General features: G+C 39.8%; 1 protein-coding gene across 1 annotated transcript; it reads left to right on the top strand.

The window, feature by feature from the left end:
* Positions 1–7,099: 7,099 nt before the first annotated feature.
* Positions 7,100–21,425, top strand: MS4A3 (membrane spanning 4-domains A3). The gene is given in 6 exon segments (XM_089914226.1): positions 7,100–9,892; positions 10,821–11,000; positions 17,149–17,181; positions 17,183–17,206; positions 19,506–19,569; positions 19,572–21,425. Coding segments are annotated over 6 exon segments (642 nt in total). The 5' UTR covers positions 7,100–9,652; the 3' UTR covers positions 19,673–21,425.
* The last annotated feature ends 5,054 nt before the right edge of the window (positions 21,426–26,479 follow it).

Genomic DNA, 26,479 nt, shown 5'->3' with positions numbered 1-26,479 from the left:
AAGAAATAAATCACGATCGAGCATGACACCCTGGTGTCTGGCTTAGGCAATTGTATGGATAGTCATAATTTTACTAAAATTGAAAAGATTGAGGCTAGGACATTGCCCATGATAAGCTGAGATGTCACGGTAACTAGATAATTAGTCAAAGACCACCTTAAATAGCATTTGAGAAAATGAAAGCAAGGGGTGGGATATGACTAGGGGATCTACTTTTTGACTGAATTCAATTTAATGTTCTTCACTCTCATTCAAATATATGGAAACTATATTAGAATTTAAATTAAGTCTTCAGTTTTATAATTAATTCAAAAATATATGAGTACGCCCTTTGTTCCTCTCCCTTCCACACACTGCTTTTTTCTTTTCCTATTTGCTCATGGAAACTTGTGTGCTTTTTTTTTTTAAGTTGAGGAAATGATGGTCTTTGGCCTGTTCTTGAGTAATAGTTTAGGGTAACTTGACTGTGTTGGAACAGCTGGAATCTAGGAGTAAATGAGCTCAGATTTGAGTCTCATTGTGCCGGTTGTATAAAGCAGCATAAACTTGTTTCTTCACCTGCATCAAACAGTGTTGACTAGGTTCTGCTACAATCATACTGCCTCAAATATCAGTGGCTTAAAAGGACACAAGTTTATTTCTCACTCAGGTAAAGTCAGCCATGAGTCTTAACAACCTCCCAGGCAGTAGGAGCTCAATATTTCAATCTACAGATATTTTATGAAACCTTCCTATCCCCTAATGCTTCCATCATCACCCAGGAAAGGAAAATGCATATAAAATGTATTATTGGCTCCTGTGAGTCGGGCAATAAATGATGAGAGCTGGTAGGGTTAAAAATCAAATATGCAAAGATTTCAGAGCTTCAACATAATTATTTTGGTTAAGGTGTCACTTAAATCATTTCCAGTCCTTATTGGAAATAAACAATGAATAAAATTGCAAGAATGTCTCTGTTGTTAAATATTCTGTGTTTGTAAGTTTGTAGCTGGAAGCTTGGCCAGATTCTCCACAGAAGTATCAGTCTTTGTTTATATGTTCATTGTCCGTTTCATGATATGTGATTGAGGAATAAACACCAAGAACACTTACAAAACCCAATATAATCACACAAGTAATCAACGCATTGTTTGCAGTTTTGCTAGAGGCGAAGCCTGTCTTGGTGTAATTAAAACTCATCAAAGAGTTAGTATTAAGTCATATGCTTAAATGCTGATTTATTTTCTTCTTGGAAACACCTTTCTGTTTTCCTTGAGAAGTGGAGAGCAGGGCAGGTGAGAGTAGGAATTCTTTTTCTTCAGAAGTAAGTTTTAGTGACATCATGGAGTTAGAGTTCAATTATAAAGCAAAAAAAAAAAAAAAAAAAAGAAAAGTTCAATATTCCAAGAATTGGTAGTGGCTCTTAGCTTGATTATGGTTCTGTTTACATTTCTTTATACACTAGTCAAAACTCACAGGACTGTACACTTGAAAAAGGAGAAAATCTATTGCATGTAAATTATATTTCAATGAACCTGACATAAAAAATATGCTAGCCTGGCTACAAGGCACAATGACCTACACAGACCATAGGAATCTAACTGCATGGGGATACATTTAATAGTACATCCGTTAGACTTTTAGGCTGAGATGTACTGTTCTATCAGAAAATTAGAATTGTTCTATGAAACATATGCTCTTAAATGTATTGAGAGGCCAACAGGGATTTTTGTGGAAAGAGGGAAAGAAGATGGAAAAATGAGGAGAGGAAAAATCATCAAGGATCTAAGGACATTTGGATTGAGGCACCCAGGCAACTTCCATGTGAGGGGCTCAACCACACTCCAGGGACAGACCCAGGTAGGATCTTGAGCACAGCCCACCAGAGGGCTCAGAAAACTCCTTAGTGGAAATCTGCAGGCTGACTCTGAGAAGGAGACAAAAAAAGGTGACCCATTTAGTCTCAGAGAATGAGTTACCAAGAAGCAACTGGAAGATGCTCAGAAGGTCCACCTGGTCCATAAATTGGGGCAGGCTGGTCAGGGTGGGATACTATAAAGTGTATCACCTATGGCTCCCTGCAAACTAAATGCGGTTTTTCCTGAGGAATCTATGGCTACTTGCAAACTGGAAGTCTAATACCATGGTGGGCTGAGAACACTGCCCGAGTCCCTCTTGGGAGATCTCCTTTGTTGATCCTGGGACTGTATAGGTGGTAGAAGAGCGCATTATATGGTTTTGCATATGTCGGAAAAGGAACTCAAGTTCCTTTAAAATATGGAACTGTTTTAATTCCGGTCCCTCCCCCATTGGAAAGGACTACAGGAAACTGCATACGGTAAGTCCCCTACATACGAACCCTCAAGTTACGAACTTTCAAAGATGCAAATGTGCGTCCGCATGTCCAATCACGTAAGTTGGTTCACGTCTGGCGTACGTTGTCACATGCGTGCCTCCTCTACAAGCAGCTGTGCTTTTGTGTACTTTACTGTACAGGACTGTATAGAGAACAGTAGCACAGTATCTTTATTTCAAGACCAGGATGTCTGGAAGCAAGTGTAAAAGCAGCGGTGATGTAGCTGGTAGTGCTAAGAAGCGCCAAGCGGTAACGATGGAACTTGCTGTGCAACACGGGGACCTCATGAATGAAGACCTGATGGAATTGGAGGCCCACAGAAAGGATGAGGAGAAACAAGAGAAAGAAAAAATAACTGAAGAAGCGAAGAGATTCACGATGCAGGAAATGGCAAGGGGATTTTCTTTATTTGAGGAGGCACTGTTAGTTTTTGAGGCACAGGACCAGAACGTAGAATGGTACGCGAAGGCTGCAGCAGCGGTTCAGAATGCAATCCAGCGCTACAGTGTCATCTACGACGAGAACAAAAGAGCTACTACCCAGACATCACTGGATGGTTTTTTCAAGAGGGTAGATAGAACTGAATCCAGCAAGGAACCAGAACCTGTGCCCTCAACGTCAGGCGTGAGTGAAATTGCAGCTTGCTCTCCATCTGTTTTCTCTATTTTTTGTGTTTGTTTTTATATGTATTATTTGTGTGAAAAGTATTATAAACCTATTACAGTACACTATATAACTGATAGTGTTAGTTGGGTGCCTAGGCTAACTGTGTGGGACTTAACGAACAAACTGGACTTAACGAATGCGCTCTCAGAACAGAACTCGTTCTTATGTAGGGGACTTACTGTACATTATATGTGCAGGCATTCTAGAGCATACAATGTAACAGTCATCAATAAAATTGATTATGTGCATATCCTATGGTCTAGCAACTATAGTTTTAATTGTATATCTCAAAAATTTTTTCACACAGATTTAGGGAAGATGGATATGAGAAGAATCTTTAAATCATTACAGTGGTGAGAGGTTGGATTCATTTAGGTGTTCATCTCTGGATTGCTGGTCAGGTGAAAAGTGGCCAATGTGCACTAAGGAGAAGGATGCAGCAGCTGAAGGCAACAGAGTGGACACAGAGAATAAAGATGACTGGGGATTCATGGCAGAGCTCAGTAGAGAAAGGAGATAAATGAAATCTATAACACAGTGGCATTTATGTACATTAAAAATGTATGATTCACTTTGTTATAAAGCAGAAACTAACACACCATTGTAGAGCAATTATACTTCAATAAAGATGTTAAAAAAAAAAAAGAACTACCATATGACCCAGCAATCCCACTACTGGGCATATACCCAGAAAAAAAAAAATGTATGTATGTATGTAAAACAGAAATATGCATTTCATAAGGATACAAATAAAATAATATGCACTAAGCTTATTATAATTGCTGCCTTTGATGCAGAGGAGAAAGCAGACAAAAAGCAACAGATAAGAGAGAGAGAGAATAAACGGTAATTCTTCACTTAACGCCCATTTTGCATCACAGAGAACATACTTATCAGTATGAAGTTCTACAAAAATAGCTGTCAATGGGTGAAATCTGCTTAACTTCAAGCTAAGGTTCAATTTTTTCCCCTAAAATAAAGTATATGAGCCACCTTGGTAGAAGGGACAATCTTTTTTGGAGAAATTAATTTTTTCTTTCCTATCTCATCCTCTAACCATCTGATTTTAATGATCTTTCATATTTACCCGGTGGTACCCCAATCTGGCTTCACATTAGAATAACCTTGGGACCATTTTAAAAAGTGTCCGTGTGGGATGGTCTACTCCAGTGATACTGATTTAATGCCTTATAAACTCCCCAGAAAATTTCACTGGGCAGTTGAAAGTTGAGAACCACTGCACTAATGTTTTCTTATCTAGGCTATTTCTCTTTCTTCTAACAAATATCATGATAAATTCTCCTAGTTTCCTGAGGCACTCTAAAAATGCAATGTCTTCCTTCGAATTCTGAGACTATACCTCTACCAAATGTATTTTCCCCTTTATCCAAAAACAACATGAGGTCAAAACAGGAAACAAGGCTAGTTTCTGATCTTTGGTGTCTTTTTATGTGATGGCTCCCTGTTTCCCGCCTCTAGTTACAACAGTCCTTATCTATCATCTGATCTTTGGTGTCTTTTTATTCGATGGCTCCCTGTTTCCCGCCTCTAGTTACAACAGTCCTTATCTATCATCTGATCTTTGGTGTCTTTTTATTCGATGGCTCCCTGTTTCCCGCCTCTAGTTACAACAGTCCTTATCTATCATAACTTTTTAGTGTCTTACAATTACACTGAACAGTGTCATTTCTAGCAGGGCATGATTTCAAAGCAGTGACTGAAAAACTTGCAAAGTTATAAGCTAATAAGCAATGAATCAAACACATTTAACATATTCCAAAGTCAGAGACTTTATATGGTTAACTGATGGTTTTTCTCAACTAGAGTTTATATACTTATTGAGACATGTAAAGGTATTACCCTAGAAGAGCATAATTTTAGTAAGTATGTGTATATATCAGCATGCGTGGGTACAGGGGTCAAACCAACCATGCAAGCACTGCTATTTAGATTAAGACAAGTACGTCTTGAGAAATACATCAGTTTTCAAATTGTCTGATGGGTCCCTCGTGAATGAACAGCTAGAACGTTGATTCCACTCACATAAAGATTTATTTTTTCCTTTTGGAAATCAGCAACTCGAATTTTTTGTTTTGTTTTTTTTTTTGGTTTTTTTTTTTTGCGGTACGCGGGCTTCTCACTGGTGTGGCCTCTCCCGTTGTGGAGCACAGGCTCCGGACGCGCAGGCTCAGCGGCCATGGCTCACGGGCCCAGCCACTCCGCGGCATGTGGGATCTTCCCGGACCGGGGCACGAACCCGCGTCCCCTGCATCGGCAGGCGGACTCTCAACCACTGCGCCACCAGGGAAGCTCCAGCAACTCGAATTTTGAACTTGATTATTTATTATGATATTTCAGCACCAAAAGCTAGCCTGCCTCCTTGAAAACATTTCCTCTTGTAATTAGGGGATATTGCACGCAAGTGGAAGAAATCCCTACGAATCTTCTTTTGGAAGCACTTTCTCATAATCATTCTCTCTCTAAAGAATTGAAGCAGCTTCTCGTTTTCATTTATTTATTTTGAGTTCACATGAACCGTAGTTGCTAAGACCTCAACGTGCATTCTGTCTTTAATCTTGATACTGTTCCCTGAGGTGGGTACTAGGATCTGAAATTTACAAATGAGATAACTGAAGCCTTATTTAAGCAACTTCCTGTCTAAGCTCTTTCTTTCTACAGCTCTAAATTTAAACAAGTATGTTGAAAGGAACTGCTTTTGGGGGGTTTACTTCCTCATATTTCTTCCTTTCCTTCCCTTTCAGCACTTTTTGCCCTTCCTTTCTTCTTCAATATTCTATTTGTAATGGCTCTGGCTAACATGAGGCAGGGAGGGTCACAGTTTTCCTGCCATCATTTTAGCTATTTCTTTATGATTTCCATTTGGTCTTCTCTGTATTCAGTCCCTTCTTTCACTCCCAGATAGTTCCTTCAGAGGCCCTGCTCCAGGCTCCGTTGCCAGCCCTGTTCACAGAGCTCCTGTACGTTATGTTTTCTTGGTTGCTGGGCCCCTGCTCACTTTATATTCGGTGCCCCAGACTTCACAATCCCCCTTCCCAAGCTGTCTCTCGGTTATGGCATCTGGCCTTCTTTCTCTTTCCTGTGACCAAGTCTCCACTTATGCTCCAGTTTCTAGAACTAGAACTTCGCCTAGTTTGCTGTGAACATTCTTCTTTTTCTCATAGACTTTCCCAACCTGACATGCGGATCAGGGACTGAGCCCCAGTTCTAGGCCTCCCCCTCAGGTCCTGCCTGGGACCTCACTAAGGATTGCGGTTTGAATCTTCACCTGTTATCTCTTTCCTTACTCCCTGCCTCTTTCCTATGATTTTTCCATCACCTATTTCAGGACCTTATTTATTTAGGATGACTGTACCATTTATCTTCTAAACAGCGACACTTCTGAAAGCGAAAGGAGGCATAATTAAAGTCCCACTGGGGGAACAGGCCTGTCACTTCACCTGACCCAGAACCTGAGTTTTGCACACAGCTTGACTGTTTACCGTGTGATGTTGGGAAAGCTGGTCAACATTTCTATGCCACACTTTTCTATATAAAATTGGGTTAACGGTTATACCTAGAAGAGCTAGGTGTTACGAGAAAGAAAGGAGTGAATACGTGGGAAGCATTTACAATGGTGACTGGTACATAGTAATCATTAAATGCATTTAAACTACAATTTGCATCATCTTTATGTTGTTGGCGAATTCATTAGCCTTTCTAAGACTGTGTGAATTGAATGTGATAATGAACCTAACCACCCTCCCTCCTCCAGACACTACTCTTATAATCCGACTTTGTCTCTTCTTACCGCGCAAATAACTACCTCCATTCCTCAACCCTTTCCCACGCATCTCCCCATATTTCCGCTTGTATTTCTTGTTCTAACAATGTATTAAGCAACATCTCAAAGCCAGAAGACAGTTACTCCTGACACCAGTTTCCTAATCAACACTCAACCTTTGGGAGAGCACAGTGAAATCGAGAGGCCGCAGAGCCAGATGTGGTTAGCACACTCTGTCTGCAGGCCACCGAGAAAACATTTTCACTGACTCCTCTAAGGCAAAGGTACATCAAGCCTGAGCCAAAAGAGGCTGCTGTCTTCCAGAAAAGACACCATAAGTGATCCTTACTGAGTGGCTCCTGCTTGCAACGAAATGGGTTTGAGAGGATAGAATTTGGCCAATGCCTGAAGCCTCCAAGATAAATCCTAGAGATTCTCTCTCCACAGAAAGCCCCCTTTCCTTATTGTCTGTCAAAGGTGCCACACAGTGGGCCATTGAGAATGTCTGCAGACTTTTTTGTTTGGTTGTTGACTAGAGATTTGGAACATTTAGTATGAGGATGGCTTCCCCTTAGAATTTGATTGTTACTCTGATGCCATAGTAAAAAAATGCTAGACATAATTATGTAGTTATTGCTTTGGAGAACGTGGGCATGGATACACAGACACACACCCCTTAGATATATTAAGTCCAAATGGCTGTACCCACATTTGGCCGCCAGCTCTAGTAATGAGGGATGGTCTTCATATACTTGAGGTGTGGGATTTGGTGAGTGAATTTCTGCACAAGTTCAGAGGGACAGAAATGATACTCGAGCCAGATTACAGTTTCTGATCTCTAGCTCCTCAAATTTCTGGCTATGTGGCCTTGGGCAAGGTACTTAACTCCTCTGATGTTCGGCTTCCTTGTCTGTAAAATGGAAAGGATCATAACAGTAGCCCCTTTCATATGGATATTGTGAGAGGTAAATTGGTGAACATGAGTAACACTTAGAACAATGTCTGAAACACGCTAAAAGCTAGATGGGTGAACTTGGCTGAGGGGTTCTTAGGAAACCCACACTTCTCTCATTTAAAAAAAAAAAAAAAGAAAGAAAGCTAAATTGACCAAATTGTAGAACACAGTTGATTTTACCTGGAGGCTGAAAATTCTCCCTGATATTTATGGTTATTTTAGAAAGTCAGACTAAATAATGTGGTTAGAATAAATAGATAACCAACAAGGACCTATTGTATAGCACAGGGAACTCTACTGAATATTTTGTAATAACCTATAAGGGAAAAGAATCTGAAAAAAATAGTTATATACGTGTATATAACTGACTCACTTCGCTGTTCACATGAAACTAACACAACATTGTAAATCAACTACATTTCAATTAAAAAAAAAAGTGCTTAGAATAGATTTTCTCCCTCCAGAACTGCTCTGGAGTTTCTCTGTAGGAGGGGTTCCAATCCTTGCAAACATATTTTCTATTATCATCCATAAGACGTGACTACATCAGGCTGGACCAAAAGTTTATTTATTTATTTGACGTGTACTAACTGAGTGCCCACCACATGACAGACTGGCATTTCAACGCTGAGAAGACAGAGAGGTACAGTTAAGTATCCAGTCAGTTGAGGCTCAGACTGATAAGTGTATGACAAGGGAAAATTCTGAGAGTATCTAAAAGGGGTGCTTCATCCAGACTTGGCCAGGACCAAAAAAGTCTTCCTTTATCAAAGTATGACATGTGGGCTGAGATTCAGGCTGGAAGAAGAGCAGAAATTATTCAGGTGGAGCTTGAGGGGAAATGTGTTTCAGGGAGATGGGAATAGTACTGATGAAGGTTCAAGACTTCTGAGAGTTTGGGAGGATTGAAAGAAAGAAAAGGCTGCACTGAGCTCTGAGCTAGGGAGTGATGAGGAAAGAAGCTGGAGATAGAACCAAGTAATTCTCTGATGATGAAGGAGCAATGCTCCCCACATTACGTACATTTTAGCACATTAGATATTCTATCTAAAATATATACCTATTTCCCAAGGGATAGTTTTTGAGCCTGGACTTTGCAATGTTAATATGAAATTAAAATTACTTCCATTTTACACATGTGAAAACTGAGATCCCCACTACTAGGTCATACAACTAGTAACTGGTCAGATTTGGATTTGCAACTGGCTCCTCCATGGTTCTTAAACTTTTTCCATTGTGCTGTATTGCTATCCAGAAAGGTATCTTCCATATACTACTATATAATATAATGACTTAAAAAATGTTGGACCTTAAAGAATATGTCTCAAGTAGAATCTGAACTCACGAGCTGTATAAGTTTGAGAAAGTTGCTCAAGCCGTCCATGCCTCAATTTTCTCGTTTTTAAAATGGGAATAATAATATTGTGACATAAAGTTGTTGGAGGGATTAAATATGTTAATACAGAAATTAGACAGTGCTTGGCACATAGCAGTGAGTATTCAAGAAATGATACCTATTATTATTACTAGAATGTGACTAAAGCAATCTTTCTCACGTAAGAGATCACTGCTCGGTGAAACCATATATGCGGATGTCCAGGATTGAAGAGAGGCAGGGACTACATAATATATCCATGCATGTAAGAATGAAAAAGGAATGGCTTTTTACTGTTCCAAAGTTAAGCGCCATGCCCCGGCCTATTACAATGGTCTGATGATGCCTGCTATTCCAAGATAAAATGGAATTGAACAATGTAAAAACTCTGCACCTCTGCCCCATTGGTGGAGAGTCATTTTGATGTATAGACAAAATGGAACGCTTTTGTTGCACTCAAAAAACATTATTAGTTAGTAGTAAAAGGGAAAACATCAAAATCTTGGATTTCTTTTCTATGACAGCCATCAACAACCCCACATGGCCTCCCAAGAAGTTGATAGTGCAGAGCTCGGGGCAGCCTTGGCAGGTGGTGTCCCAGGAAGCCAGGTGGAACCAGAGGTGGTGAATAATTCTGCCTACTGGCCCATTAACTGATCATAAAATTACCAAGAGTGGGCTTCCCTGGTGGCTCAGTGGTTGAGAGTCCGCCGCCGATGCAGGGGATGGGGGTTCGTGCCCCGGTCCTGGAAGATCCCACATGCCGCGGAGCGGCTGGGCCTGTGAGCCATGGCCGCTGAGCCTGCGTGTCCGGAGCCTGTGCTCGGCAACAGGAGAGGCCACAACAGTGAGAGGCCCGCGTACCACACACACACAAAAAATAAATAACCAAGAGGAACTAAAAGCCCTCGGGGTAAGTCAGCCTCAGTTAAAAAATTGGCTTAAGGTGGAAAAACATAAATATCATGTGGAAAACCTTGTTTATGCCCATAAGGGGGAATTTCTGAATTACTCATCACTGAATCAATAATGTTGTTCCTTTAAGAAAAGAGTGGGGAATATTTTAGACCTGAGGAGTAGAAATGCAGAGGAATAATCTCATGGTGGGAGACATCCTATCAACACTGGAGAATGGTTTTCATCATATTATGGCCCCAAAGTATGCTGGGAAGACAGTTCCACCCAGTCTATGTTATCAGCCGTATCTCCTTCACTCTTCTGCCACTTTCTGAAAGGAGTTCGTGAGAATGAGCAGAAGTAGGAGGAAAGGGGAAGTTGAAATGTTGCCACTGGAATCGGTGGGATTCCAGGGAACAGAAACCTCCCAGAGTAGGCTTCTGCCCAGTTAATTTAGGCTTCATTTTTTTGACCATTTCAAGCACTGATATCTCCTTTCTGAGGAAAATTAAAATGATCTCTTCTCCAAATACCATATGATATCGCTTATATGTAGAATCTAAAATATGACACAAATGAACTTATCTACAAAAGAGAAACAGACTCACAGACATAGAGAATAGATTTGTGGTTGCCAAGGGGGAGGGCGGTAGTTTGGGATTAGCAGATGCAAACTATTATATATAGAATGGATAAACAACAAGGTCCCACTGTATAACACAGGGAACTATATTCAACATCCTGTAATAAAACCATAAAGGCAAAGAAAAATAAATAAATAAATAAAATGGTCTCGTCTTAATGTACACTATTATCGGACCATTTATGCATTCTCTTTTTTTGCTTCTTACAGGCTATCCAGATCCTGAATGGAGCAATAATTCTGTCTCTGGGTGTTTTTATGGGTTCCTTACAAAACTTGCCCCATCCATCCAATTACATATTTTTCTTGATCGCTTATACAGGCTATCAGATATGGAGCACTATATCTGTGAGTATTCAAATTTCACTGACCGTAGGTAATTTCTTAGATACCACTACTAGAAATGTATTTTGGCAACTTTTCTCTCAAATTTTAGGGGTGGCTTGGTAAACGATTGTGAGACTTATGAATTAAAAACTAGAATGAAGTTTTGAGAGGGCCATGAACATGTAGAGAGTTCCATTTATCAAAATTAGAGTCATGGAACTAACAGCAGGTCAAAATAATAACTTAGAAATTAGTGGATATGGATACTGAACCAAGAGGGCGGAGGAGAAGGACGTGCTCTCACTCCCTCTTGTGAGAACACCAGAATCACAACTAGCTGCGGGACAATCATGGACAGGAAGACACTGGAACTCACCAGAAAGATACCCACATCCAAAGACAAAGGAGAAGCCACAATGAAATAGCAAGAGGGGCTCAATCACAGTAAAATCAAATCCCATAACTGCTGGGTGGGTGACTCACAGACTGGAGAACACTTATACCCACTTATACCACAGAAGTCCACCCACTGGAGGGAAGGTTCTGAGCCCCACGTCAGGCTTCCCAACCTGGGGGTCCAGCAATGGGAGGAGGAATTCCTTCAATAATCAGACCTTGAAGGCTAGTGGTATTTGATTGCAGGATGTCGACAGGACTGGGGGAGACAGAGACTCCACTCTTGGAGGGCACACACAAAGTAGTGTGCGCATCGGGACCCAGGGGAAGAAGCAGTGACCCCATAGGAGACTGAACCAGACCTACCTGCTAGTGTTGGAGGGTCTCCTGCAGAGGCGGGGGGTGTATGTGGCTCACCGTGGGGACAAGGACATTGGCAGCAGAAGTTCTGGGAAGTACTCATGGCGTGAGCCCTCCCAGAGTCTGCCATTAGCCCCACCAAAGAGCCCAGGTAGGCTCCAGTGTTGGGTTGCCTCAGGCCAAACAACCAACAGGGAGGGAACCCAGCCCCACCCATGAGCAGTCAAGTGGATTAAAGTTTTCCTGAGCTCTGCCCACCAGAGCAACAGTCAGCTCTACTCACCACCAGTCCCTCCCATCAGGAAACTTGCAGAAGTTTGCATTCTTAGAGAGCCACATCCACCAGAGGGCAGACAGCAGAAGCAAGAAGAACTACAATCCTGCAGCCTGTAGAACAAAAACCACATTCACAGAAAGATAGACAAGATGAAAAGGCAGAGCGCTATGTACCAGATGAAGGAACAAGATAAAACCCCAGAAAAACAGCTAAATGAAGTGGAGATAGGCAACCTTCCAGAAAAAGAATTCAGAATAATGATAGTGTAGGTGATCCAGGACCTTGGAAAACGAATGGAGGCAAAGATTGAGAAGATGCAAGAAATGTTGAACAAAGACCTAGAAGAATTAAAGAACAAACAAACAGAGATGAACAATAAAATAACTGAAATGAAAACTACACTAGAAGGAATCAATAGCAGAATAACTGAGGCAGAAGAACGGGTAAGTGACCTGGAAGACAGAACGGTGGAATTCACTGCTGCGGGACAGAATAAAGAAAAAAGAATGAAAAGAAATGAAGACAGTGTAAGAGACCTCTGGGGCAACATTAAACACAACAATATTTGCATTATAGGGGTCCCAGAAGGAGAAGAGAGAGAGAAAGGACCCAAGAAAATATTTGAAGAGATTATAGTCGAAAACTTCCCTAACATGGGAAAGGAAATAGCCACCCAAGTCCAGGAAGCACAGAGTCCCATACAGGATAAACCCAAGGAGAAACATGCCGAGACACACAGTAATTAAACTGGCAAAATTTAAAGACAAAGAAAAATTATTGAAAGCAGCAAGGGAAAAACGACAAATAACATACAAGGGAACTCCCATAAGGTTAACAGCTGATTTCTCAGCAGAAACTCTACAAGCCAGAAGGGAGTGGCATGATATACTTAAAGTGATGAAAGGGAAGAACGTACAACCAAAATTACTCTAACCCAGCAAGGATCTCATTCAGATTTGATGGAGAAATCAAAACCTTTACAGACAAGCAAAATCTAAGAGAATTCATCACCACCAAACCAGCTCTACAACAAATGCTAAAGGAACTTCTCTAAGTGGGAAACACAAGAGAAGAAAGAGACCTAACAAAAACAAACCCAAAACAATTAAGAAAATGGCAATAGGAACATACATACTGATAATTACCTGAAATGTCAATGGATTAAATGCACAAAGCAAAAGACACAGGCTTGCTGAATGCATACAAGAAAAAGACCCATATATATGCTCTCTACAAGAGACCCACTTCAGGCCTAGGGACACATACAGACTGAAAGTGAGGGGATGGAAAAAGATATTCCATGCAAATGGAAATCAAAAGAAATCTGGAGTAGCAATACTCATATCAGATAAAATAGACTTTAAAATAAAGAATGTTACAAGAGACAAGGAAGGACACTACATAATGATCAAGGGATCGATCCAAGAAGAAGATATAACAATTATAAATATATATATACCCAACATAGGAGCACCTCAATACATAAGGCAACTGCTAACAGCTATAAAAGAGGAAATTGACAATAACACAATAATAGTGGGGACTTTAACACCTCACTTACACCAATGGACATATCATCCAAACAGAAAATTAATAAGGAAACACAAGCTTTAAATGACACAGTAGACCAGATAGATGTAATTGATATTTACAGGACATTCCATCCAAAAACAGAAGGTTACACTTTCTTCTCAAGTGCACACGGAGCATTCTCCAGGATAGATCACATTTTGGGTCACAAATCAAGCCTCAGTAAATTTAAGAAAATTGAAATCATATCAAGCATCTTTTCTGACCACAATGCTATGAGATTAGAAATGAATTACAGGAAAAAGACGTAAAAAACACAAACACATGGAGGCTAAACAATACATTACTAAGTAACCAAGAGACCACTGAAGAAATCAAAGAGGAAATCAAAAATACCTAGAGACAATTGACAATGAAAACACGAAGATCCAAAACCTATGGATTGCAGCAAAAGCAGTTCTAAGAGGGAAGTTTATAGCTATGCAAGCCTACCTCAAAAAACAAGAAAAATCTCAAATAAACAATCTAACCTCACACTTAAAGGAACTAGAGAAAGAAGAACAAACAAAACCCAAAGTTAGCAGAAGGAAAGAAAACATGAAGATCAGAGCAGAAATTAATGAAAGAGAAACAAAGAAAACAATAGCAAAGATCAATAAAACTACAAGCTGGTTCTTTGAGAAGATATACAAAATTGATAATCCATTAGCCAGACTCATCAAGAAAATGAGGGAGAGGACTCAAATCAATAAAATTAGAAATGAAAAAGGAGACGTTACAACAGACACCATAGAAATACAAAGCATCCTAAGAGACTACTACAAGCAACTCTATGCCGATAAAATGGACAACCTGGAAGAAATGGACAAATTCTTAGGAAGGTAAAACCTTCCAAGACTGAACCAGCAAGAAATAGAAAATATGAAGAGACCAATCACAAGTAATGAAATTGAGATGAAAAATCTTCCAACAAACAAAAGTCCAGGACCAGATGGCTTCACAGGTGAATTCTATCAAACATTTAGAGAAGAGCTAACACCCATCCTTCTCAAACTCTTCTAAATAATTGCAGAGGAAGGAACACTCTCAAACTCATTGTATGAGGCCACTATCACCTTTATACCAAAACCAGACAAAGATACTACAAAAAAAGAAAATTACAGACCAATATCAGTGATGAATATAGATGCAAAAATCCTCAACAAAATACCAGCAAATACAATCCAACAACACATTAGAAGGATCACACACATCATCAAGTGGGATTTATCCCAGGAATGCAAGGATTCTTCAATATACACAAATCAATCAATGTGATACATCATATTAATAAACTGAAGAAGAAAAACCATATGATCCTCTCAACAGATGCAGAAAAAGCTCTTGACAAAATTCAACACCCATTTATGATAAAAAAAATCTCCAGAAAGTGGGCATAGAGGGAACCTACCTCAACATAATAAAGGCAATATATGACAAACCCACAGCAAACATCATTCTTAATGGGGAAAAACTGAAAGCATTTCCTCTAAGATCAGGAACAAGACAAGGATGTCCACTCTCACCACTATTATTCAACATAGTTTTGGAAGTCCTAGCCATGGCAATCAGAGAAGAAAAAGAAATAAGAGGAATCCAAATCAGAAAAGAAGAATTAAAACTGTCACTGTTTGCAGAATACATGATGCTATACACAGAGAATCCTAAAGATGCCACCAGAAAACTACTAGAGCTAATCAATGAATTTGGTAAAGTTGCAGGATACAAAATTAATGCACAGGAAACTCTTCATTCCTATACACTAATGATGAAAAATCTTAAAGAGAAATTAAGGAAACACTCCCATTTACCATGGCAACACAAAGACTAAAGTACCTAAGAATAAACCTACCTAGGGAGACAAAAGACCTGTATGCAGAAAACTAAAAGACACTGATGAAAGAAATTAAAGATGATACCAACAGATGGAGAGATATACCATGTTCTTGGATTGGAAGAATCAATATTGTAAACATGACTATACTACCTAAAGCAATCTACAGATTCAATGCAATCCCTATCAAATTACCAATGGCATTTTTTACGGAACTAGAACAAAAAATCTTAAAATTTGTATGGAGACACAAAAAACCCTGAATAGCCAAAGCAGTCTTGAGGGAAATAAATGGAGCTGGAGGAATCAGACTCCGTGACTTCAGACTATACTACAAAGCTACAGTAATCAAGACAATATGGTACTGGCACAAAAACAGAAATATAGATCAATGGAACAGGATAGAAAGCCCAGAGATAAACCCACGCACCTATGGTCAACTAATCTATGACAAAGGAGGCAAGGATATACAATTGAGAAAAGACAGTCTCTTCAGTAAGTGGTGATGGGAAAACTGGACAGCTGCGTGTAAAAGAATGAAATTAGAACACTCCCTAACACCATACACAAAAATAAACTCAAAATGGATTAGAGACCTAAATGTAATACTGGACACTATAAAACTCTTAGAGGAAGACATAAGAAGAACACTCTTTGACATAAATCACAGCAAGATCTTTTTTGATCCACCTCCTAGAGTAATGGAAATAAAAACAAATATAAACAAATGGGACCTAATGAAACTTCAAAGCTTTTGCACAGCAAAGGAAACCATAAACAAGACGAAAAGACAACCCTCAGAATGGGAGAAAATATTTGCAAAGAAATCAACGGACAAAGAATTAATCTCCAAAATATATAAACAGCTCATGCACCTCAATATTAAAAAAACAAACAACCCAATCCAAATATGGGCAGAAGACCTAAGTAGACATTTTCCAAAGAAGACATACAGATGGCCAAGAAGCACACGAAAAGCTGCTCAACATCACTAATTATTAGAGAAATGAAAATCAAAACTACAATGAGGTACCACCTCACAGCAGTTAGAACAGGCGTCATCAGAAAATCTACAAACAACAAATGCTGGAGAGGGTGTGGAGAAAAGGGAACCCTCTTGCACTGTTGGTGGGAATGTAAATTGATACAGCCACTATGGACAACAGTATGGAGGTTCCTTAAAAAACTAAAAATAAAATTACCATCTGATCCAGCAATCCCACTACTGGGCATATACCCAGAGAAAACCATAATTCCAAAAGACATATGCACCCCAATGTTCATTGCAGCAGTATTTACAATAGCCAGGTCGTGGAAGCAACCTACATGCCCATTGACAGACGAATGGATAAAGAAGATGTGGTACATATATACAATGGAATATTACTCAGCCATAGAAAGGAATGAAATTGGGTCATTTGTTGAGACGTGGATGGATCTAGAATATGTGTATTTATTATATGATAAATTATGCACACCCATATAAACCTGTAAAAGGCCAAGAACAAAACAAAATGAAAATCTTATACATTTATTCAAAATTTAGACTCATTTAAAATTTTATTTGTATAAAATGATGAGCAAAGTCAAGTATAATTTTGTGTTCTAGAATGTGAATTTGAAAAGGAAGTTTGTACAAGTACCGCTAGGTATCTGCTAACCAAGGAAAGATCAAGAAAAGATGGTTGAGACTTAACATTCCTTTATGTGCTTCACTTCCTATTTGCAAGCAGTTTATTGTCTCAGGAACCTTATCTGTCGTAGTTGGGAAAAAAACCCATAAAAACACTGGTAAGTGAAGTTCTTCTTTTTCTACGGTCATAGGAGTAGAAATAAGTCATCCATTAACAGTAAGAGAGTTGAGGTTGGTGAATCCAGCCGAGACCCTGAGTGTCATTTAATGTGCAAGAAAATTAATTTTCTTTTCTTAAGGCATTCAGGTGGTAGATCATCAGAAAATCATATAGATTGTGAGTCTGGGATGATTACTACGACTATGATGAATCTGAAGCTTAGAAAAAGGCTTTTTGATATTTGTGTGTTCTTAAAGTTAACTAATTCTAATGATTTTCAGGGGGCACTCTCCTGCCATTAGTTTCACAGCTGAAAGCTAAGTAGTCTATATTTTTAGTGCTCATTAAACACTTAGCAAGTCTCTATTATGTGTTCCCACTCAACCATCTGCCCATTTATACTACTTTTCTAGCCCATTCACATTTCTACTCTATCCTCAAATGCCAATGCCTTTTTTCTCATCTCTACTCTGTGTTGATTCCCTTGCTTCCTATTCCGAGAAACTCAAGCCATTGGAGGAGATATTTCAGACCCCCACTATAACTACTTCATGGGCCAGATCTGTACCGATATATTTTTTTCATTCTAACCTCTTACCGTAGGTGATTCCTCTATGATTTTCTTCAAACCAGCACCCCTCCTGGAATGCTAGATTCTGTTTCTTTTTCTCCTTGCAAGTGCATCACTCCAATTCTCTTCCTACTAGATCTTTTTAATCAGCCCATAAGCATCCAATAACTGCTAAGAAAAAAAAAATCTTGACCTTATTTTCTGCTGCAAGCTACAGTCACAATTCATTTTCCCTCCTGTAGCTAAACTCCCTAAAGGAATGCTCTACACTCTGTCTCCAATTCCTATCTACCCAGTTTCAACTAAACCCACTGCAATAAGGCTTCATTTTCTTCCCCATCACACTTCTGTAACTGCTCCCTTTAAGATCGCTGAACACTTCCACATTGGTAACACAGAGCTCAATTCTCAGTCTTCATCTAATTGACCCATTAGCAGCACTGGTCTCGCGCTCCTCCTTCCAATAATTTCTTCACTTGGATTCCAGGAAAACTTGATTAGCCGCTTTTCCTCGTGTCTTCTTCTTTCCTCCTTCTCAATCTCCTTTCCTAGATCCTTTTCTTCTCTCCAACACTTTAATGTTGGGGCACCCCAAAGCTCCGTTCTTTGTCACCTACTCTCTTCACTCCTCTGGTGATGTCATCCACTCTCATGGCTGTGATTGGCATCTATATGCCCACAACCCTGAAATAAACACTTCCAGCCTACATCTCTCTGCTGAACATCAGACTGGCACACCTAATTGCTTAGAGTCCTAAAAAGTTCAAAACTCAACCCCTAATCTACCTCCTCAAACCATCTCCATCCACTGTCCTCATGTCAGCTGATGGGAACCCCACCCTTCCACATTGCCAGGCCTCAAACCTTAGAATTGGCTTAGGTTCTTCTTCCTTTGACAATCTTGAATCCAGTTTGTCAGCCAATCCTGTTGGCCCTACATTCGACGTATATCTGAGTTTGACATTTTCTCATCTTTCTACTGATAACACCTCATCTAATCTCCACCACCTCTCTTAACTGGGCTCCTTGCTTCTACCCTCGGCCCTCTCTAACTAGACTCTCTTGAGATATCAGTATTCCCTTTAAAACAGAAATCAAATTGTGTTGCCACTTTGCTCAAAATCCTCTAGTGGCTCTATGTTTTCCTTGGAGTAAGAACAGAAGTCCGTTGTGTGACCTGTGGGCCTTATGTGATCTGGCCCGCAGTTCACTTTCCACTTTCATTTTCTAATGCTCTTTGTTTTGGTCACTCCCCTCCAACACCCTACCCCCTTGCTTCCCTGGACCATACCTGGAACACTCTGGCCTCAGGCCTTTGAACTGACTGCAAGGACATGCCCCCCAGATGTCCTGGGGGGACTAACTCCCTCAGCTCCTTAATGCCTCTCCCCAGGGGTCATTTCTATTTAACATCACAAACTCCACTCCTCTCTCTGGATTTCCTGGTCCTCCTTACTTCCCTCTATTATCCCATAGCACTTAATCACTTTTAAAAATGCTATATAATTTATCTATTAGTATGCGTAATTGTCTTCTTTGTCTTTGCTACTAGAACGTAAGCTCCATGAGGGTGGGGAGTCTTTGTTTACCGATGTTTTTCCAGGACCAACCTAGGTTATAGCTGGGTGTGTAAACCACTTTCAATGGCTATTTATTTAAATGACTGCAGCCAAAGGAATGAAGTATGTGCTGCCTATATTAATGGAAATTTCTGTTTCTTTTTTAGATGGAAAGCAATTTTAGGATGAACATCGCCAATGCTACTATTGCACTAGTTGGACTTGTTTTTCTCTCAATTTATTCGCTAATGGCCCATTACTCAAGGATTGTCAGTCTTCTCAGCCACAGGACTTATGCATTTACAAAGAAGCTTCCTCAGGTGTATGCCTTTAAAAATTAGAGAAAGCCCACGCACAGCAACGAAGACCCAATGCAGCCAAAAATAAATAAATAAAATAAATAAATTTTAAAAAATTATGTGTAATTATAAAATATTTCGACAATCTAAAATGTAGAGAAAATATACATCAGGTACCATGCTGCCTTCACTTGAATCTTGGTTCTGCCACTTAGTAGCCCTGTAATGAAAGGACAAATTAGATAACCTCGTTGTGTTTCAATTTTCTCATCACTGAAATGATAGTGGTAGTATCAGTCTTAAAGGGTTGGTGTAAGGATTACATAAATTAATATTTGATAAGCAATTAAAACTGCATATTATGTACTACTACTGTTACATTCTCCAGAGAGATTACATTTTTTAAAAATTTTATTCACATCTTGCATAATGAAACTAACTTGAGAGGTTTACAATTTTCTGCGTGGTCTGGGATTTTCAAATAGTGACTCATTGAAGTTTTGAATGGCTTCACTTTTGAATTTATTTGAGTATGGTATTTTAAAAGGGAAGTTCTTTAATAACCCTTTCAAAGTATTTTTTGTTCATGTTTAGGTGTTCTCCCTCTTCTGTGGTCAGCTGAGAAATTAATATTTTCCTCCAAATTTGTCCATTTTCCCCATGATGATTTATGAACTGTTATTTACTGACTTACTCCTAATCCTCCTGTTTGCTGATACTACTCATGCGAGTTTGTGTCCTCACATTTTTTTTTTTTTTTTTTTTTTTTTTGCGGTACGCGTGCCTCTCACTGCCGTGGCCCCTCCCGTTGCGGAGCACAGGCTCCGGACGCGCAGGCTCAGCGGCCATGGCTCACGGGCCCAGCCGCTCCGCGGCATGTGGGATCTTCCCGGACCGGGGCACGAACCCGCGTCCCCTGCATCGGCAGGCGGACTCTCAACCACTGCGCCACCAGGGAAGCCCTGAAACTCCAATTTTTAAAATGATTATTTTATAGGTTGCAATGTGCTTCTACTTACCTTTTCTTCATTGAGTCTTACCAAAGTCCTTCTGTCAAGCCCAGGTTTTATCTTGGGTAGGCTGGGGACAGGGAAGCAGTAGAGTGTGGTTTAGAATAGTTGGAATCCTGAAATCAATGTTTTGACATTGCTTAGGGAGGGGATACTTTAGGAATATCTCAGAAAGAAAAAAAAAGTACATTACTCATAATCTGATTGTGACAAAAATGTAAGAGCTAAAAAACAATAGAGGAAAAAATAAAATCAGAGAATGCTAAAGGGAGCAACTGGAACGCTTAAGGGTCACTGAGAGAGACAGAGAATGATGCCTTGATATTTAAAAAATATAACATTTTTTATTGCTCTTTGAATGTTCCTGGTGAACCTTTCTCCAAAGAGAATCCTCTGAAAAATCTCTATGAAGACCTATTGTCTCTGATGAATTAGCAGTTTGAGAAGACCTTGGAGTTTACAATCTGTAATTTGTGTACTGAGTCCAGGCATTTTCCTCCAAGTTTACCAGTAAGCTGGGGACATGGGAGAAGTGATTGATTGATCCATGTTTGGTTATCACTCATTCATTAACTCATTCAATAAATATAGTGTTCCTACCATGTGCTTTGTCATTGTGCTAAAAATTCAGAAATAAAATTATAAGTTGTAGAATTATTTTGTTCCTATTTTCATTGAACGATAATGCATTTAGTCAAGCGTTTAAAATAAAACCCCGACCAAATAAGGGGTTATGTAAATGGCAACAATTTGATACTGATTAAAGAACAATTTGAGTCATTAATTTAGGCCTTTGCCTCAGAATGAATTGTCTCAACCATATCTGATTCAGAGGATATTTGGATGAGACTTTGGACTTAGTCCTGAAACAAATTAAGGCTATTGGGATGGACGGGTATATTCTGTACGCAAGGAGAACCTGGATGCCTGCCATCTCCCTAATAAGATGTTCACAAAAATTAAACAAAAGTTTATGAGGAACTTATCCAAAAAGAAAACATGGGAATTTTTTTCCAATTGTTTCTTTTAAAAATTAAATTAAGAAATAAATTTATTTTTTAAAAGTTTTAAATATTTTATAAAATTTTTAAAGGTTACTTACAGTTATTACTAAATATTGGCTGTATTTCCCATGCTGTACAATACATTCTTGAGCCTGTCTTACACCCAATAGTTTGTACCTTCCACTCTCCCCCCACTGCATTGCCCCCCTCCCCATACTGGTAACCACTAGTTTGTTGTCTATATCTGTGTCTACTTCTTTTTTGTTTTATTCACTAATTTGTTGTAGTTTTTAGATTCCACATATAAGTGGTATCATACAGTATTTGTCTTTGTCTGACTTATTTCACTGCCATGGGAACATTTTTTAAAACAAAGCACATGGCTCTCTAGTCTGAAAATGGTTACTGGCTATCCAGTAAGATTAATGCATAAGATTTACAGTAAATTTTAACATTAGGTATGTCTTACCTCTATGGATTAAAAGGCATTATAAAAGTTTTCAGAGAGAAAATGCATGGCACATACAAATATCTGGAATTAAAAATTAGGGTGAAATTCTCAAAATGAAATCTAGATGCTGGAAGAAAACGGAGTGAATGATTCTGGGTCAAAAACATTTTCTGGTTCAAACTCTATATGTCTTTAGAATTCAATTAAGTCTAAGGGTATTAAAGAAAGGAAATGTTCAGGCCAACAAAGACTCAGAAATACCACCCAGGGCTTCCCTGGTGGCGCAGTGGTTGAGAGTCCGCCTGCCGATGCAGGGGACACGGGTTCGTGCCCCGGTCCGGGAAGATCCCACATGCCGCGGAGCGGCTAGGCCCGTGAGCCATGGCCGCTGAGCCTGTGCGTCCGGAGCCTGTGCTCCACAACGGGAGAGGCCACAACAGTGAGAGGCCCGCATAGTGCAAAGAAAGAAACAAACAAACAAAAAAAACCACCCAGATACTGTTTCTCAGCATGTGACCAGGGAATATATTCTATCAACATGCAATAGCCTACCAAGAAAGAGTAAAAGGTGATATGGAGCAGGACCCTGTGGGGCTTCTGAGCACAAAAGCCTTTCTGTGTCCCCCATTTCTTTGATTAGGAAATAGACTTCATTCAGCCTCCAAGACCTTCCCTGAGTTCCAGCTGGGCAGGTTCAAACAGTTGTTAATTAGAAGGGAGGGGATGCAGGACAAGGGAGGAGCAGTCAAGAGAAACAACAGTGCAGCCTTGGGGCAGGGTCCTGATTCCCCTCAAGGGATACACACACGACAATATCTTTGAGCTGTTTTGCAGATACTGAAACCCCCACTAGGTGGCAGAAGTAAACAGTGTGCTGCCCACTAGCTCGGAGACCCCAGATGGGTTGGAACCAGAAGGTTGATGATGTTGCCTCCCACTTACCTCCCCACCACCCAATCAGGAGAATGTCCACAGGCTGATCACACCCTCTTTGAACCATTACGATAAAACTCCTCACTACCCCCCTCCAGGTTGGAACACACAGTTTTGAGAGCATTAGCCTGCTGTTGCCTCCTTTGCCTGGCAAAGCAATAAAGCTGTTCTTTGCTACTTCACCCAAAACTCTGTCTCCGAGATTTAATTCCGTGTCGGGGTACAGAGGGCTGGAATTGGCTTCAAAGGTGGGGTCAGGAAATAGGAAATCCAGTATAAAACAGGGCAATGGGAAGTCCTAGGATCATTCCTGAGTGGCATGTTTACTGGCAACCAGTCCAGATTGAAGCATGAGGTGACACAGGGGACTCCAGGAGAAGAAACATGTGATACATCACTCTCCAGGGTTAGCAAAATGAGGGTTGATAGGCACTTTATGCAACATGTGTAAGGTATTAGGAGATGAACTTATGTCTAGAAAATAAGCCAATAAAGAACAGGAAGTCACTAAAAGTTGTGAAATAATACTGAAAATAGTAAAACTGAATTTGAACAAACATTCAGATATAATTATGTTAGAAGGATAGGTAGAAAGGAAGAATGGGTTTAAGAAAGCGAACATGCTAATGATCCATAATAAAGAATAGAACAGTTGATGTCCACGCCTTGTCTGTGATGCTAGAGGTCTCATAATTTTCCTCTCTGAGCAGATGTTCTTCGTCACAAGTGGACAAACACAGTTCACACCTATAATTTTCCTTGTTGAAAAGTGTCATTTTGGAGAACAGAAGGAGTGTGAGCTAATAAAGAATTAACATGTGCTGGACCTTGGCAGTTAAGTGGTCTAGAGGCTGAGACAGCAGTTAAACTCCAATTTTAGAAAGAGATCAAAAAGATTTTAAGCCCTTGGATAGTCTACATAAATATTTCCGAAGTCATATAAATGAAGAGACAGAGGTTTTCTCTTCAAGTTTGAACTCAGCTCTAGGCCTTTTAGAAACACTCATCTTTTTTCATAAACAATATTTTCTCATTTCCTTCATTTTAATAACCACGTTTCCCATGGAACATTGGGAGCTTGTATCAGTCTCAGCCTCTCTCACCTGTGAGCCATATTTATTGAAGCCATACTTGGCTCTGGGATGTAGAAATGAGAGAGAGAGAGAGAGAGAGAGAGAGAGAGAGAGAGAGAGAGACTGGAATTCCTTTGGGGGTATCAGAAAATAGCTCGAAGACATAGCAACTTACAATTTGCAACATGTAAATTCGTGCATGTTTAAGTGAACTGAGCATTCAGTTTGAGAAAACAATTGTTCAGATGGGATCTCAAAGCAAATTTCTTTTGAGTTTGGGGAAGTAAACCCAGTGTATATCTGAGAGAAGAAACTTTGCTTGTGAAAGAGGAAGCCAGATGATAACTGGGTGAAAAGCATGGACAGATGTGCTGCCAACAAGAGGAAATATAAGCTGAGGAGGGAAGTGTTAGTGCCATTATCTCTTCCTTTCAGTCAGAGGCATGGTTAAAACTCATCTTGATAATATTGCCCCCACCAAAAAAAAAAAAAAGACATTTTGTCATAGGCTTCAATGTTTACTATTGTGAAAGATGAAAGAGTATAAGGACCAAAAGTGAGGGCCCAGAGATGATAAGCATCTCAGAAGGGGGTAAGAAGAAGATGCTGGTGAAAACTGAGATATGAAACAAGTTGAAGATCACGAGATACATCTCAGTTACAGATTTGCATGCTGCAAGTTTCTGTTGAAAATTCTCACAAAATAGCATTGTGTCCAAAGACCAAAGACCATCCTCAATGCTCCCTGTCTACAACTCAAGTTTAATTTCTAATTATTCTCTGCAAACATAATGAACTATTATAGACTACTCCCAGAAAACACCACAAACAGGCATTTTTTCAGGCCCCGTTTTAGCAGATGTGGTGTTAATTCCACTGAGGGAGAGGCAAATGAACGAAAACTCCTGAGGTTACCATTTGAAGTCTTGGCTGAAATGTGAACTTTCTCTGGGAATCTCTTACTTGACTTCTACATACCCTCTAAGAGGCAGAACTGTACATCCTCCTGTGTGTTCCAGCGGCCTCTGACATGTTGGTAATATATTATTTATCTTTGTTCTACTCTGCCAGATAGTGTGCCAGACAAAGGCGGGGACCATGGTGCTCATCTCTGCATGCTCAGTGACAAGAGCAGTGCCTGACATGGAGCGTTAAGTCCCTTTTGGAGGAATGTGTAAGTGAATGAGTTTCATTAACTCCAACAACATACTGGTCAGGTCCACCGATTCTGGAAGACACAGTGGGAGGATGGCATGTGGGTTAATACATTTTTGTTATGAAAGGTGTGCTAATGTATCTTTTAGCGTCCCCTGTTCACACAAACATCTTAAGTTTCTTGGAGAAAGAGAAGAAATTTGTATCACAAACCAGAGAGACAGTACAGATGCACAGAGGTAAAATTTGTAGTAAATTAAACTGTAATATATAAACTGAAAGTAAGTAATATAAACTTACTTACTTTATATAAAATAAACTGTAAGTAAATAAACTGAAATAAAAGAGTCCCAAATCTGTGAATCTCACCTGTATATTCATTTTGCTATGGTCTAGCTAGATATGCTATTAAAATAAGCACGTCAGTTTAGCTCCGACCCTAATTTAGGCATACTGCTCAGGCCAAGGCTGCTTAGATCTACTCATAGAATTTGTTATGAAGTTCATGCTCCTCAGTGTTTCCATAGGCCCATCCTTGCCATCACAAAAACCAAGGCAGTAGAGAGTCAACCTAACCTTTTAGTAGACAACGGAGTCTTCAGTGTGAAAACTTCTTAGCTTTCACACTGTCAGGAATGGTTCCCAGGCCTTAGAACTCTGCCTGTCCAGTTTCTGAGACCATCTGCTACAAACAGCCATATATAAGCACTGTCCAAAAGACAGGAAGAAAGAGAAAGACAATAAATATTGAAGTCAAGGACAAATCCAGAGATTCAGAGACTAAGACACACTCATACTTGCAAACTGTGCTTCAGCCTTAGATTACGTGTGAAGCCAAGTCTTCCAAGGACAATTGGAGAACTTCTGGCATAGGAATGGCTGAACCAGGTCACAAGCAGAGAAAGCACCAGGAGAGAAGCCAATCTCTTTATGTCCCGCGGTTCTCTCTCACCTTCTCAGTCCCCACTAAACCGACTCATTTTTAGGTTCTGTAAATCCTGCTGGTTTCAGGCAGAATTATCTTCCAGGAGTCTCAAATTTCCCCATTTCACTCTCATCCCTATTCAGTAGCCCACTCAATTTTGCTCTTCCTTATAACAAGAAAAGCCCTACTGATCTTAGCCAGGAAAATTATCTTTCTGACCAATGTCTTAAGCATGAAGATAGTTATCAGTGTCATGAGTCAACCCATCTTAACTGACCATCCGGAGACTCT

This window comes from Delphinapterus leucas, chromosome 7 (assembly GCF_059928025.1).
Source record: "Delphinapterus leucas isolate spDelLeu-1000000601 "Yukka" chromosome 7, BTC_Dleu_Yukka2, whole genome shotgun sequence".
NCBI classification, from domain to species: Eukaryota; Metazoa; Chordata; class Mammalia; order Artiodactyla; family Monodontidae; genus Delphinapterus; species Delphinapterus leucas.
Note: the sequence above shows the minus strand (reverse complement) of the source record. Positions and strands in the feature narration are given on the sequence as shown.